The sequence below is a fragment of the Grus americana genome, chromosome 3, assembly GCF_028858705.1.
Source record: "Grus americana isolate bGruAme1 chromosome 3, bGruAme1.mat, whole genome shotgun sequence".
In the NCBI taxonomy this organism is placed as follows: Eukaryota; Metazoa; Chordata; class Aves; order Gruiformes; family Gruidae; genus Grus; species Grus americana.
In genome coordinates, this window is record NC_072854.1 from 119,067,326 (window position 1) to 119,083,058 (window position 15,733).

The 15,733-nt window shown below is 43.0% G+C and overlaps 1 protein-coding gene across 1 annotated transcript in view; it reads right to left on the reverse strand.

The window, feature by feature from the left end:
• Positions 1-1,192: 1,192 nt before the first annotated feature.
• Positions 1,193-15,733, reverse strand: part of ISM1 (isthmin 1) — a 43,365-nt gene continuing 28,824 nt past the window's right edge. The window contains exons 4-7 of the mRNA XM_054822426.1: positions 12,177-12,444; positions 8,976-9,119; positions 6,146-6,235; positions 1,193-4,450 (exon numbers count right to left, since the gene is read on the reverse strand). Of these exons, the coding sequence (XP_054678401.1) occupies positions 3,933-4,450; positions 6,146-6,235; positions 8,976-9,119; positions 12,177-12,444 (1,020 nt within the window). The 3' untranslated portion in view covers positions 1,193-3,932. The remainder of the gene's footprint in view (positions 4,451-6,145; positions 6,236-8,975; positions 9,120-12,176; positions 12,445-15,733) is intronic.

Genomic DNA, 15,733 nt, shown 5'->3' on the forward strand with positions numbered 1-15,733 from the left:
CTGCGGACCAGGGAGACCACCGCCCACCGCAGGTAAGAGGCTGCGGCGTTAGGGCTCTTAGTGGTCTGGCAGGGGCATCTCCTCGCAGAATGGTTCACAGATACACCACAATCCCCTGCCATGACGCAGCAGATTCTTCAACTGGGAAAGGTTACTTTTCCTCCTCTCCTGCCTTTGACTCGCCTGACCCCACTCAGTCGAAAGTGTCAGGTGCAGTTATTCATTGCAACCAAGCCTCCGATCTCAATGAAAATGCTATATATGGAAAAGGCAGTCCTAGAAACTCACTAGCATTTTTTGAAAGAATGCGTTGACAGTGCTAACCATTTTGCACAGCGGGAGGGAAAAAAATGCAGCTGGTAACTAATGCAGGACTGTGGGGATTCGTGAATTTATGTTTCTGTTTTTTGCTATATTGTCCTATAACCCGTATGCATCACTGTGGGTTATGTTAGTGGAATTTTGCTGCTCAGCAGCTGTCTCTCCAGGCAATGTGAAGCCAGGCCCACTCATTTCTGACTGCCTTGGGGCACCGCTCCACACATCTTTCTCAGCAGTAACGCCAGCTTAAGGCGTTCCCGCCAACTGACTGTAAAGCCATGCAGTAATCTGTATCTGTTGATTCATCAGGGTTAAAAATAACTTGGATGTCTTGACTGGTTCCTTTTGCTGCACAAACAGCTGTGCTTGCCCAAGAGAAAGGTAATGCAGAGAAGTGAGGCCAGGAGGTGAAAGCACCCCACTCTGGCTTTGCTGATGAGAAACAGGTAAATGGAACTGCTCAGATACGGAGAGGTTGCTGTAAAGTCTGTATTTAACTTTCCTTCTGGGAAGCAGGATGGCTATGGGGTGAGGGACTCTCTGAGGATTCCTCAGCGTTGAGACCATGAGCCCTGTTTAGTTCTGCTTGTTTCAGTCCCCCTCATATCTTTGGTTGGGTCTTCCCATGTGCCTGTTCTGTGGTAACTTAGAAACATAACAGCAGCTTCTTCTAACTACCAACCGGTGCCTAGGAATGTAAACCCTTCCTCAGGCCTTATTCTAATATGAAGAGCTCTGTATTTAAGGGATCGAGCCAAATTTGGCCACGGTAAACTCCAGCACCTTGCTAAGGACTACTACACAAAGTCATTCCAGGTATGATTTTAGTCATTGGAAAGGAGAGAAAATAGAAAAGAAAAAAAACAGCCCAGCCCTGAATGGATCATCATTTATTATAAAATAGGACTGACTGTTTTTAATAAAGACTGTTGTTTAAGACTGTAGAAGTGTGAATACTCTCTTGATCTGTGCTCAGGACTCATCCTATGAAAAAAACTTCGTAGGTCCGTATCAGTGGTTATTAGACTGCCTCAGAATTTCTAATCTTGGCAAATTGTGAGTGGTAACACTTGAAACTTTGTGCATCATTTCATTTATTAAAATATTTTTTCCTCTTCCCTGACACTTTGTTATGTTCAATATTAATGGTGTAGCAGCATTTCTCAATAGCACCATAATTTACTAATCCATAAACTGCAGGGATGTGTTTTGTATTTCAAAAATTGTGACTGCCCTCTCATCGCCCTCACAGAGAAACCTGAGACTGTTGTTCCCCCCCCTACTGCTATGTGAAGTAAAAAGCAGAGCTTTCTCCCCCATGTTGCAGAAAATACCTGTCTTCCCTATTAAGTGACTGATGCTGGAGTTGCTTATGCCTTTCATCCATCTGCTGTCAATTTAACTGGCTCCGCTAGCTAGTGGCTCCTTCTTATGACCTTGCAAGAATTTACAAAAGCTGGTTTCTATAAAAATTAAGGGGCGATCCCCATGTTTACCCTCTTGCTCAACTAACCATGTTTTGTTACTACCAGCTAGTGCTAGAATATATCCACGTCTCCCTCCACCTCCAACTCAAGCCTGCATCTGGGAAGATCCAATGACTTGGCCAAGATTTCCAGCTGCTGAAGTTACCTCGGCAGATTAGTTGCTGCTGCATATGTGCAGTAGCTCTGCCTGGACCGCTGTGTTTTTGGAAACCTGGAGCGTAAGTACAGTGCTGAGGCTCTGCAGCCTGTCAGACCAGGTCTGGCAGATTCGGGGAGAGCCTTTGCAGCGTATCCACCACACGCTTAGTCAGAGTGGGTGTCCAAGGCCCAGGCTGCTTTTTAATCCCCTGATTTGCATGACCTGGGCAGACCAACACAAGCCTGATGCTTCCCAGACTCAGCAGACTTATTATGCGTATGTTAATGCTGGGGGGACCATGCACATGTCTGTCTGGGAAGTCACAATCAGCCAGCACCTGTAAGGCTGACAGAGCTAGAGAAAAGATTTACAGTATTTATGTGTGTACAACTATAGCAGGAGGAATTGTCTTTCGTAGCTGTCTTGAATCTTTCCGCTAAGCCTGACTGCAATGCAAGATCGGCTTTACTGCTGTGTGAGGTTCCACATGCAGTGCACATGTGTGTATCAGACCACATAACCCGAAAATAGGCATTTCTCTAGTAACATTTAGCTTTAGTTTTCCAAATGAAGACGTTGACTTACAGCAAGACAGCCTTTTACAGGATGGAGCTCTAAGTATTTATTTACCCATGGTGTAATTTTTAGCTTTCATAAGAATGCAGGTATTAGCTGCTTAATTACAGCATTATGTATGTAAACTTGCATGGTATAAAAATTTGGAAGTAAAACCTTTGCCTAACAACAGTCTTATTCTTGGCAATCAAGTTCCATCTACAGAAGCCTTTCATGTTAGAGACATATTCCACATGTGAGCTATTGTTACAATTCAATAAATACTTTACAAAAATAATGCCAGCTTTTTAAAAAAATTAAGATACTTTAACTCACCAGTAATTCCTCCCAGACAGCTTCTTTAAAAAATAGCTTCTTCTGTGCACTCAGCATATGATAAATGGGGGAAAAGGGCTGGTTGCATGCTTTATCTCAGGGAACTTAGAAATCTGTATTCCACTTTTCCTGTTCTTTAAAAAAATAAACTTCTTTATTAAAAGAAAGAGCAGATCTAACACTCTTCATATTAAAAATTGGGAAGTAACTGTGATTTTTTTTTTAAATTTTTTTTTTCCTTTGACATGGTTTCCTTCTCCAGCCTCACTCCTCCAAAGACTTATGGCATGCTTCCTTTACAGGTAGCTGAAGATCTGCTCCCCAGCATAAGACACAAGCCCTGACAGCTGCAGCTCCGTATCTGAGATGTCTCCAGGAGCGGGCCGTTTGTAACTCTTGCAGAACCACTGCAGCAGGACTTCTGCTCTGTAGAAAAACCACAGCTATGTCTCCCTGCAAGCCTACCCCAGATAAACTGCAAAGACCTGAGCTAGAAGGTAACAGCAAGAATTCCAAGAAAAAAATTGCTAGTAACTGTTTATATTCACTTTTGAGTATTACCCTTCCAAAAAAAAAAAAAAATTTCTCCTTTCTTAGATATGACTAGTCGTGAAATCAATTATAGAGAAAACTGATGCTGTAGGTGCATTAATCTTGTAAACCATTCCCATATGGAAGAGTACATTCTTCAATCCTATTGTTTACAATAACTTCTAAATGTGTACCCTCCTCAGCTGGGGCCTTGGGGCCTGATGGTGATGGCAGCTGTTCCCCCCTCAACCCGCACTTATGTTATAGTTGGGGAATAAAATGAAATGCACACTATTAAATGAATGTTATTGCAGTATAAAATCCTACCAGGACAAGTTTTATGTATGTCTGTATGTAAAAATAGGTGTGTGTGAGACAGAGAGATATGTGTTTATAAATTACACACACTGTGAAAAATACTTATGTATTATATTACAACTATATACATTCATTAGAAAGAAACTGATCAACCCCTGTCAAGGAGACAGTGCAGCAGCCGTTATTAGTTCTTTGGCATCCAGGAAATGAATGCGGTTTTGTGTCTGAAGAGGAGGGAAATCTTTTCAGTATTCCCTTGCTTCTTGAAACTGCTTGTAGTAGTCTTCGTCTGAAGGGTTTTCTGTACACTTCTGCCCATTGTTTGGAGGCCGTGCTTCATTGTATCGGCTCCAGTCCCCTTTGCATATAATCCAAGGCAGAATGTCCACTTTGTAATGGAGTTCTGCTGAGAATTCAATGCTGATCAGGTTTGGTGTACCTGCCCCTTTCCCTCTGGTAATCAGCTGCATATTATCATCATAGCAGCAGTGCTGTGCTGCAAGCGTCGTGCTTTCCAAAGAGAGCATGGAGCGGATGCAGTACCGTGCAGTGGGTTTATAAATCTCCAGTTTCTCCTTTGGACCACTTGCATCTTTCCAGCGGAAGTTTTTCCTCTTAATTCGATCATAGATTTCAGCAGTGCTGTATGCAACTTCTCTGGGATAAGAGCATGGGCAGCTGGGGAGATCATTGACAACTTTGTGCATATATTTCTTCAAGAACTCGCTTTTGCAGCTCATCCATCTTTCACAGCTATCAGTATCTGTTGAAGGGCAGGAAATGGAAACTTAAGATACATTATGCAGCATCCCAGTTTGTATGATCAGCGATAACAAATGAGTAAAGCCTAACACTTCAGCGCCAGTGCTTTGCTTAAGAACGAAAGAGCAGTCAAAGCTTGTCTCCCTGCCCGCAATGTGTTAATGTGCTGTCTTGTCAGATAAAGAACTCGCATGTGTGAGGCCTTTAGGGCCTCGGGTCAGTACTAGTCTGAATTACAGTGCAGCACCATGCCACTAAGAGTCTTTGACACTTCTTCTACCTGGCAAATTCTAGTTTAGCTGCTGATATGCCCGTGCGGCACAAGAGACACTATCACGGGTTTGCAAGCGACAGAACTGAAATGGGGAAATCACAGTGATTTGATGCCAGTCTCCATTTTAAACCCCAGTCCACCCCCTCACCTTGTAAGAACAGCAGATTCCGATGCTGAAGGATTAAGTTTCTCATGACGCTAGAAATACTAAGATGGCAAGCAAGGCCTGGATTACTTTTTCTGAAGTTCATCATTAAGCCCTAATTCAGTCTGTCTTTTAACTACCAAATACTTTTTTCTGTTTGGTCTCCATCTTCCCAAAGGGGTATTTCAAGCAGCTGTAGTTCAAACATGGAGACTGACTTCTTAGCTGGCAAATGCAGCCAAAAGTGATTCAGATTCTAAAAAAGCATATGTGACATAGTATCAGAGTGTCTGTACATTAGGAGGACTTAATGGCACCAGAGCCATGACTTATAGCTGGGATTAAAGAGATTTATAGACTAGTAGCACATTTAATACTGGCACTTTATTATTTTGCAAGAGTCTTGGGAGAATCCAGTTAAACATCTCCTACCTAAAACTTTATTTAAGGTCTCTGTATCATGCTACGGGCTTTCAAAAAAAAACCCCAGCACATCTTGCTCCACACTTACGTAACAGGATCCTGGAGTAAGGCAAAGACTGGGACCTAAAACTCTTACAGCAAACATTCTTGCAAAATATTTACTTAGTGATCTGTGTCCTGTTTTTCTATCTCCTTAAAGAGTCCTGTCCTGGCTGCCATTAACTGTTGTGCTCTACCACCATAGGAGGGAGGTGCTGGGTTACATTATTTATCCAATTAGTCCAGCATCTGGTGTCTAAGAGTGGCCGCACTGTGGTTTCATCGGAGGGATGAAATCAGAACATTATAGAGGTTGGGCTGAGTTTTAGATAAAGCAGTATCAAGTCATGCCCAATAAAATTGCTTTGGCTAGTGCCACTGCAGCGCACACAGTTATAAAAGCTATGTATGCTCATAAAAGTCATTGTCTTTTTTTTTTTTTTTTAATGTGACAGCTGTACCTAAAATGCTTTTATAGTATCTTCCATTTGAGGCTATTTTAGCAAAATGCTAATGTGTTTGATTTTTTCCTCTCCATTAGTGCGGAGCCTTACAGCTCTTTTCTGAACTAGGACAGCGAATCACCATTTTATAATGAAACAAACACAGAAATTTGCTAAGACTTAAGAGGAGAAAGATTCTATGACTGAAGCAAGCTAAGGTTCAGATCGTAAACTTAAGCAAGGTAATAAATGGCCGTTATTACTGACATTTTTAATGGTAAACTCAAAATCTTGGTCCTGCAGTGAGAGTCAAAACAGGAAACTCTAAGGAAGTCTCTTATCTGTTACTGAGAGATTGACTAGGCTGCTTACCAACTTCAAACAGTTTGGTAGCGTTGAAGTCTTCACTTCCTGCAAGTAAGCTCACTTCTGTGGCAGCTGTCCGGAAGGTATCTTCAATCCCTAAGACAAACACGTTTAGTGGTGGTGGTGTTTTCCTATTAAAACACAATGCAATCAACCGCCTCCCTGCCATCCCCTCCTTCCCCAGTTCTGCAAGGTGCTTTTGTTTGGCAGAGAAGTAATCTGAAGTTGCTGCTGGAGGAGGGACTGTTCATTTAAAAGTATAATGACTAAGGAATCTGTGGTGTTAGGAAGATAAAGCATTAGCTTAGCACAAAGGTCAAAAGTTTTCAAGATTTAGGGCCTAGATTATATTTAGGCAACAAACCGGTCAGTTATGAACTCGGTGCAGGGACCACAGCGAAGGAACCAATTTTGTTGTTGTTCTTCCCAGCGGAAGGCTTGCCAGCACCTCCCAGTAATTCAGGTAGGAGCTTTGCACACACTTCACCAACAGCCACCTGGTCAGCTTCTCCAGAGCATGTTTCACAAGTGACTGACAAAACAAGTGTCCTAATGGAAGCTCTAAAGCCCTGGGTAAAATGTGATGTCTAAAAGAGACAGCCTTTGTGCCGCTTTCTCAAACAGAGTGACATGCCTGAAGACGGGAGTAAGTTCATAGCCGTATGTGGGCCACCATTTTTCAGGAAGCACAAGGAAGAATGATGCTATTACAAGAAGACTGGCACTTGTTGGTCTCTCACAGTGCTAGGGAGTTGAAAGGTGTGAGTAGGCAAGAGATAAATAATGTCTCCAACCAATCCCATCCCCCACCACCTATAGCAATCAAATAAAATATCAGGATCTTGAAATATCAGGATCTTCCAACAACCTCCAGTTAAGCGTTTGCTATCAGTAGAGAGAAACACAGATTGCCAGAAAATGTATTAATTGATCTTGCCAAAGTAAACATCCTTTCATTTTAGCTTGGCCTACCTATGACCCTGATGTTTCCCTAAGGTAGCCTTAAAACAAATGTGTCTTCAAAGAAGCATTTAAACAGGTTTGGGTTTTTTTTCCCTCTCTATTGAATTAAAGACCTCCAAAGAGAGCAGTAAGCTCTTTAATATGTGATAACTATATGGTTAATAATGAAGTCTGTTCACCATCCATCTTCTTGCCAATGAACTTTCTCCTGATCTCCTGAACTGGGGCATAATAGTGGCTTGCAAAGCTTCAAAACAGCCTCAGGCCACTTTTCAATAAAATTATCATAGGGTTTTGCCTTAACTCCAGCAGTAGATGCAGAATAATATCCAAGAACCCATTACAAGGCAGTAATTCACTGCTGGAACTATAAACAGCAGAAGCTGAGCTTTGCCCTTGCAATTTCAAAAATGTCAGCACAGCCTCAAAGAGTGAATACATTTTGCTTGTTGATCGTTGGGGGTCTGTTATATGACATAATATATTCTTTCAAGTTTGCCACTGTTTGAATCTAGCTGGTAATAAATATTGGAGAATATCACTGGGGGCTACATGCTTTCTTCTGGAATTAACCCCTTATTCTTGAGGTTTTAGGATGTACGACAGCATCCAGAAACATTTTTCTCTTGAACTGCCAAGCAGCCATTACCTTGCAATGGATGCATGCATCTATCTGTGAGTGACAAACTTCTCTTCAGCTTTCTCACTAAGGCTCCTAAGTCTTCTCTCCAGCACTGCTGACATTTCACTTCCCATCAAAAACCCCTGCCCTCCAGTTTAAGAATTTCTGCCTTTCTGAGTCATTAAGTAAACTCGGTGAAATGCACACCACCACGGCATGTGTTTTTACTTCTCTCCGATCTTGGGAAGTAATGAAATTGCACATATCCCGTGCATTGTGGCAACTACTGCATCACTGCATTAAAAACCTGCCTAAATCCAAACACACAGCAGCATTTAAAGAACATCATGGGAAAGTATTCCATAGCAGCTTTAAATTTTTATGATGTAGGTTTGAGTGCTCAGCCCTGCTTTCACCAAAGCGAAAAGTGCATGAGGGTAAGGACACCTCGGTTACTGGCATTTAAATGTCAATGCCTGTAGATGGGTAGGAGCTAAGTAAGGCTCCTTGGCCATATTTTCTGGATGCATTCAAGCCAAAACTATACATTCTTTGATCCCATTGCACATAGCTATTGCGGGACCAAACTTGCTGGTTTAGAGTTCTCCAATTATCAAGCGACGTGTAGTGAAACAGAGGTGACGTTTCCACCTTAGCATTGACTTTCTAGGACAGGAAATTTTGTAGCTTAATGCCCAATGAACCCAAAATCTCTGGAGTGAAACCCAAAGCAGGTATTTGAAGTATTTTTTTCTTATTAACACACATGGAGTTTTAAAGCAACTCTGTATACATTAGGCACAAATTTAAAAGCCATATAACTGGGGGAGAGCTATTTGTTCACAACACAGGCATGCCCATTCACTGCACAGCAAAATATGAGCTCACTAAGGTAACAGCACAGCTGCTTTGAAATTCTAAAGTTAATACAAATTTGTTTCAAGAGAGTAGATTACACCCTTTGGAATACAAAACATACTGTGCACAAAAATGACTGCTGTAACCTAAAAAAAGCCTGTGTTTGACGTCTAAATCCCGGGAGATAGTAGACTGCATCTAGCAGCATATTATTACTAGCAAAGAACCTGCCATTTCATAAACGGCCTTGAGAACCAGCGTGTCTCCTCCCACCGAAACTCTTACCTAGCTAGGGAGCCAAGGGGCCCTGGGCTTTGGGTACAGGAGGGCTCTCCTTCCCACCCTCAACCGCCTCTCCCCACTCCCCTCTGACAGAAGGGAACATGAGCACACCTGGGCAGTTGGGCCTGTCGCAGGTCCGTGACTCGGTGGCAGTGCAGGCGTACCCACAGGACCTCGTCCGCTTCTGATTACCGCTCCCGCAGGTGACGCTACAAAGGGACCACGGGCTCCAGTCTCCCTCACCATCAATATAATCTGTGTAAGACCAAAGATGAGGAAGGAAATGAAGAAACAAAACTCCTACTACGCAAAACTACTGTGTAGTGTTTTTTGTTAAGAAGGCAAAACAAGAATGCAATCCAGATGTCTCTACCTGAAGCTCGGGCTAGATGCCAGGCGTAAGCCTGCTGTTTAAATGGTTTTCACACTTGATGCTCCTCAGGGAAATGCATGCAACATTATTTGAAAAAATATTTCCTTTCTCTTTTGACCTTTTGGCAGCTGAGAATCCTCAGCTGCAAAGCTGGGTCATGAACTAACAGTGCACATCTATTCACATAATTTCCCTGTATGTAGGAATATGTTTTCTGACCACAGACTAATCAGGCACAGGATAAATGAAGTTTTCTTTTTCTTCTTTTCAAAACACACAGCAATAGCACAACAATACCCAATTAATTTTTAGGACACAAGGAATGTTGGACTATGGGACGCTGAGGGTCATGTATGAAAAATTGCAATTTTGTTCTTCAGTCCCTTGAACAGGAAACAGATATTACAGGAATACTGCCATGAATGCAGGGAACTGCATATTTGTCTTGTACCCAGAACAACATGCAATTTGTAGTGTTTCATGTGAATTATTAAATAACATAAAATCTGACTCTTTTCTAGCAGGAGCCTTCTGAAAATGAAACACGACTTTATTCTCTTCTGGTAGACAGCCAAGGACAAATGCTATCAAGTCTGCACCACCGTGGTTTGGAGCCACTCTGAATATCTAAACCCCTTAGAACCTGTCTCCTTTGTTTGCCGAGGTAACAGTTGCACATCCCACCTTGTGAAGGCCACCACGTGGAGACCATGAACCAATCCCGGTTTTCTTGCCTTCTCACTGGTCTCCCAGGCTGAGTGCTCTTTCTTGCTAGGAAACATCTGGCTTAATGGATTTCCCTGCACTCTACAGATGTTTAACTGACCCTGTGATCATAACTTGCAGCCTTTGCTCATTTGGGTTAAACCAGCACTCGGAGCAAAGCAAAATCAGGATTAGTGACTCTGAGCAAGCCCTGCTCTAGAGCTATAGGCTGAATGTGTATGTACAGGCAAGACATAGGGACAGATCCCTGCCTGCACTGGCCTCTGTGCTACACGCGATTCCCGCTCCCCCCCACTGCCATGCTGTCTGTGGGCTTCCTGAGCTGGTTAGTAGAACACGTAACTTGATTTGTACCATATGTAATGACTGACGACAACTCTGTGGGGTGCTATTAAACATTTATTGCCAGGAATATGGGAAGGTTATATATCTCACTCGTAGCAAGCTGCCTCGATGCGAGTTCCTCGTGGCAGGGACCTTATGTGCTTTTCCTCCTTTTCTTACGCTGCTGCCAATTAGGAAGCCGCCACACTTGAATCAGGTGTCCACGGTGTGATGTGGGTGGGACCATAGCTACCCATCTGTGTGTGAAGACCCGCGATTCTGGGATTTGCCAACAGGCGGGCACTACAGCAGCCTGAGGAGGCATAAGATGGCTTAGGAAAATGGGATCTACCCTCTCTCCCTGGCCATGCTCTCCTCCTTCCCAGCTCTTTTCCAACTCGGATTTTTTTTTCTCCACGTGGCTGGTGAGGAAGAGGGAGGGTAAGCAGGTGCAAGGCTTGTCAAAGGGCCCAGGAAGGGCAGGCAGAGCCATGCGATGCTTTTTGGCAAGGGCAGGACGAGGGAGATAGAGCCGTGAAACACATGAACAGGGCAATGGCTGGAACCAGTCTAAAAGCCCCATACAGGCAGGATCTGCTGCTACATCCTGCTGGCCAAGGCCAACGGCACACGACATTTTAGGTTAGTCAGAAGGCCAGGAGTCTTTTGCAATTAGTAGGGTGCTCTAGTGTACAGCAGAGCACTCTAGGATAAAACCTAGTGTTTATACTGCACTATGAAACACATAGTATCTACTATTAAATATACCATGTTAGATTTTTCAGCTGGAGCTCAGCCTGTTCTTCCTATTTTTATATTTGTAATTCTTATAATTTTTTTCTACCACAATTCTTTGTGAAAGCAATTTTATTTTACCTAAATGAATAACAACCTAATATATGAATTCTTGGCAATAAAGTGTGCCCACAAATAAATGCAGGTGCAATGCGAAGGGATAGACTTTAATCTTCTGGCCACAAAATTTAATACATATGTATATGTTTCAATACACCATTCCACAAAAAGTGTCTCTCAATTGTTAAGGCTCTAGGACTTAAAGTTAACCAACACAGGAGAAAAATAAGTCAGAATCAGTGCACGACAGCTGCTCTGCAGTATTTAGGGAACACAACAGAGGTGCCAGGGTAGAAGTATTGTGGCTTTGAAACCCTGCTCTAACTAAAAATCTTCTGTATTTACACACAACTTAAATCCTAGAGGCTCTGAGCTACCTGTGAGCACACACCAATTCACCCCGCCTTGAGTCATGCCCACATGAATAATTACAGCCCCTTGGGGCAGTGAATAACTGTAGCTCCTCTGTTTCTAGTTTCTGCAACTGTTTCACACAACAAGCTGAAAATGATTGTTTTCGCCATGACACATCTGGAAGAGAATTACACATGCAAATACACAATGTTCCTGCTGCACATGCTACTCCCCACACATGCACCAACATAATTCATCTTATTTGTGTATCCACCAAATACTACCACGTTTTAGATCTTGCTTATTTATCCAATAATTATATTTTAGTTCCCAACCCACCGCACGATTCTAAATTTGTACTTATCCTTACTCTAAAAATAAATATGAAACCTTGTTTCCTTTGCTTTTAAAAAAAGTACACTTAGGACTAAAAAAAGGTCCTCTTATGGGATAACTGGTATGATTTTCCAGATTATAGACTTACTAGTGGAATGCAGCTACCACAGTACAGCTTGTGCATCTGCACAGATTTGTATTTAAAAGCTGATGAACAAAAGCCACATGTTGAAAAACTCTATTTTGCTTGGCCTAATTTCAGCGATGCCTCACCATTCTCATTTCCCCCAAACTCGTTTTTACAATCCCAAGATGCCCATAAGAGGCCTGGAACGCACACTTACCATACTCTGGCTGCTCTTTGGACTCAAATGTCCGGTGACTGGGTGCATGACTATCCCACCCACCGAGAGGGTTTAGGAAGTTGCTGTCCTCAGTAGTGCTGTCATACTTATAGTCCTGGTCACCGCTGCTCATGCGAGTCAAGGTGGAGGACCTCTGCCACCAGTTTCTCCAGTCAGGTGATGGGACCGGCCAGCTAGGCTTGCTGCTCTCTTTCTGCAGCTCCTTGTCTGTCTCAGTGTCGGGGCCATCCACCACTTCAATGGTAACCTGTGGGATTCAAAATAGAGCAGCCTGGCTGTCAGTGGGAAACTTTCTATACAGTGAAGACAAATGACTGGAGTTGCCTTGCAGAGGGGCTGTGTAGTACTGTAGGGTTCACATGTTGGAAACCATATGCGGATTACTGAGCCCAGAGATCTGCGGCAGCTGAGTGATTCCTTCTGCTACCTTTGCTGAATCAGACCTTGGAACAAAGGCTAGGAAAAATCCTGCACAAAACAGGAATCCACGCTGTGCCTAAAACCTTTGCAGCAGAATTTTCTGCTTTATGGGAAAAAGACATTTAAATCTGAACATATATGACCAGGAAAAAGAAAACCAGATCTGTTACGCTAATTATGCTGGGGCTGAATTTGAGGCAAGTGTGAGGCACACCAGCTTGCCGAGCCTGTTCCAAGGACCCGGGCTGACTCAAGACAGGGCTAAGCCAGTCCACCAGCGCGAAGGTCGCTGTCGCAGAGCCCGGGGTCCCTGCAGGGTTTGCATCGGCCTTGCCCTCTAGCGGCAGCTCGGCCCATCCCCGTGCACGGCCTCCCCGCAGCATCAGCGTTTCCATCACACACGGCGTGGGCTGTCACCGCTATGTGAAACCACGCTCTTGCGGTGATGAGAGCCAGCAGCTCTTTCAACCGATGCCGAGTAAGTCACTTGCTGCTAAGCCCTCTGAAGTAGGTCCTCTTTCTGTGCTGGAGAGTACAATGATACACAATCCGTGTACAGTTTCTACAGAAGCTCAGAGCCAAGATTCAAAGTTTGCTGCCCAGTTCCAGACATCATGAATGTAAATATAATGCACAGGGACAACCCTTGATTACTCTTTTTTCTGTGCTGAACAACGTGTAATTATGAAACTCTTGGATAAATACTGCGTGTGCATCTAGGTGCCTATTTAGGTAGAAACAGGAACTAGCCATCACAAACCTTGGCTCTACAAGTCATGCAAGCACAGCATGGCCACGAATAAATCATAAAATGCTCTGATACTTCATGCTAATGTGGTTCAGTGACTACACTGGACTGGCTAAACAACTGATACAGAAGTGACTAGCAGATATACCTATAATGTTTAATCGGTACAGAGGTATCTTTGTGTTTTATAGGTTTACAGAGCAGTCTTTCCATGAAAACTGGGTTGTGTAAAAGCAGGAAAACCAGAATAATGTACTATTATGCTAAAAGTCATTTAAATGGCTCTATGGATTTGCATTTTGGATAAAATATTTAGTTTTTGGACACACACACAAGAAAAAGAAAGAAAAGAGTGTCCATGTTTCTTCAGCTACCTGCGATCCACAGAGGAGTGTGACATAGGAAGCAAAACAGAACTGCTGCCATAGCTTCGTAGCTGCCGACACAGCTGCACAGACAAGACGATGCCCACACATCCTTTTTTGGAGAAAGGCGATTTTGCATCTATTTCATGCTTTGCATTTGACCAGAGCCCAAGCCATTGAAATGAAACAACTTTGAAGCTACTAAGAAGCTTCACTGGGAGAAAGAGCAAGAGTGAGGGAAAGTGCAGCTGTCAGCCTAATAGCATCTTTACACAAGAGATATTTTACTCCCAGACTAAACATGGAATTGGAATGATTACTTCATTAAACCTCAGTTTCTACAGACCAAGAATTAAAATGGATTTCATAAGTTTGAAAACATCAGGGTTAGTTCAGGGATTCAAAATTGTTGCATCTACCCAAGCAAAACAGAGTTTTCACAATAAGTGAAAGGAAATAGTGTTACTGAGTGGCTAACACTGTGCACTGCTGGCCAGTCGCAGGCCTCTACTACTACCCACGTGAAAATTAGTATGACTCTAGTACTTTCGCAGCAAGTATTTTGAAGACCACATTAACTGTGTAAGCAATGACTCAGCAAAGTGGGGAAAAAGATATCTCTCACAAAAAAAAAGACAGGGAGCACATGATAATCATTCCATGTACTTTGGTAAGCTGTAGTTATATGATAGAGAATCGGAAGGAACTCGTATTGTTTCAGCCAGGTACAGTTTGAAAAACCATAGGAATTTCATTTAAAATACTTATTCAGGATGCCAAGTCAGTTTAAGCAAAAGAGGGTGTGTAGGGACAGAGAAACTTGGGTTGCACTATGTGCTACACTGGGGAAGAGGCAGGTGTAACACACAAACTTCCAGGCTCATGAAACCTCATCAGACCTCCAACAGCACTGCCACTGACTTCCTTTCAAGACATGTCTGTGCCATCAGCTATCCTGCTTCAGTCTGTGTTTACTACCAAGGAGGCTTATCACAAAGGCCTTAAAATGAGTTTTCCAGCACTTTGCAACAAAAACCTCTCACATCTAGCGTAGAGGTAGCTAGCATGGAGTAGACTGGGAAGCCACAGCCCATTAGGGTGACCCAATGCCCGGGGTAGGTGAGCTTGTCAGCAGCAGGTGAAATCACACACTGCTGCTTTCAGTGATACCTGGGCAGGGAAGGAGTTCTTCCACTCTGTCTCGCTCCTCTCCAGCATGACTGTACCTCACTTTGCAGTACTATGGTGCTTTGTCACCCATGAACCAGATAAGAAGTTGAGGCCTGAGACAATTATTACAATTAATTATCCTTTTGTCTTAAAAGAGAAGGGAGATCTGGGGAGAGGAGGCATCAAGAGACATCCACCCCAGTGTAAGCAGGATTTTTTAAATAGTCTATTTAAGAAATGAACATAACAAAAGCAAAATCCAATGTGCTGGACTGACACACACCTATATTGCTCCTTCTCCTATTTTAAGCTTTGATTACCAAGTTGTTTTGTTTAAGATGTGACATAAAAAAACACAGAGTGAAAGAAATTCTGTAAAGAATCCTGGCATTGCCTGAACTGCCACGCTTGGAACTTAAAAAAAAAAAAAAAAGACAACTTCAGTTGAGTCTGGTTCTGTTTGTTTTTGGGGACTCAGCTGTGCTCTGCCCAACCCCACTGAACCCTAACGCCCCTTCCAGAGGCAGGAAGAAATCAGTGAGCGATCCTAGTAATCCCTCCATGGTACAACCCAGAAGTTAGGGCAGAGGTGTGAGAAGAGGCTGGTGCTTCGGGTGAGCAATTGCTTCCCTGTCGCAGCCTAAAATTTTGGAAAATCAGCAATTACTGAATTCTTCCCAGTACTTACAGCTAGCCTTAACAATATTAGCTCATGACTGTACATACCCATACACATGATACACAAACTATCTTGTTTGATTGCTTTCTGTACTGGGGGTTGTTTATAAAAAGGAAAAAAGAAATTCGATCTAGAACTAGAGTCGTTAAAAAAA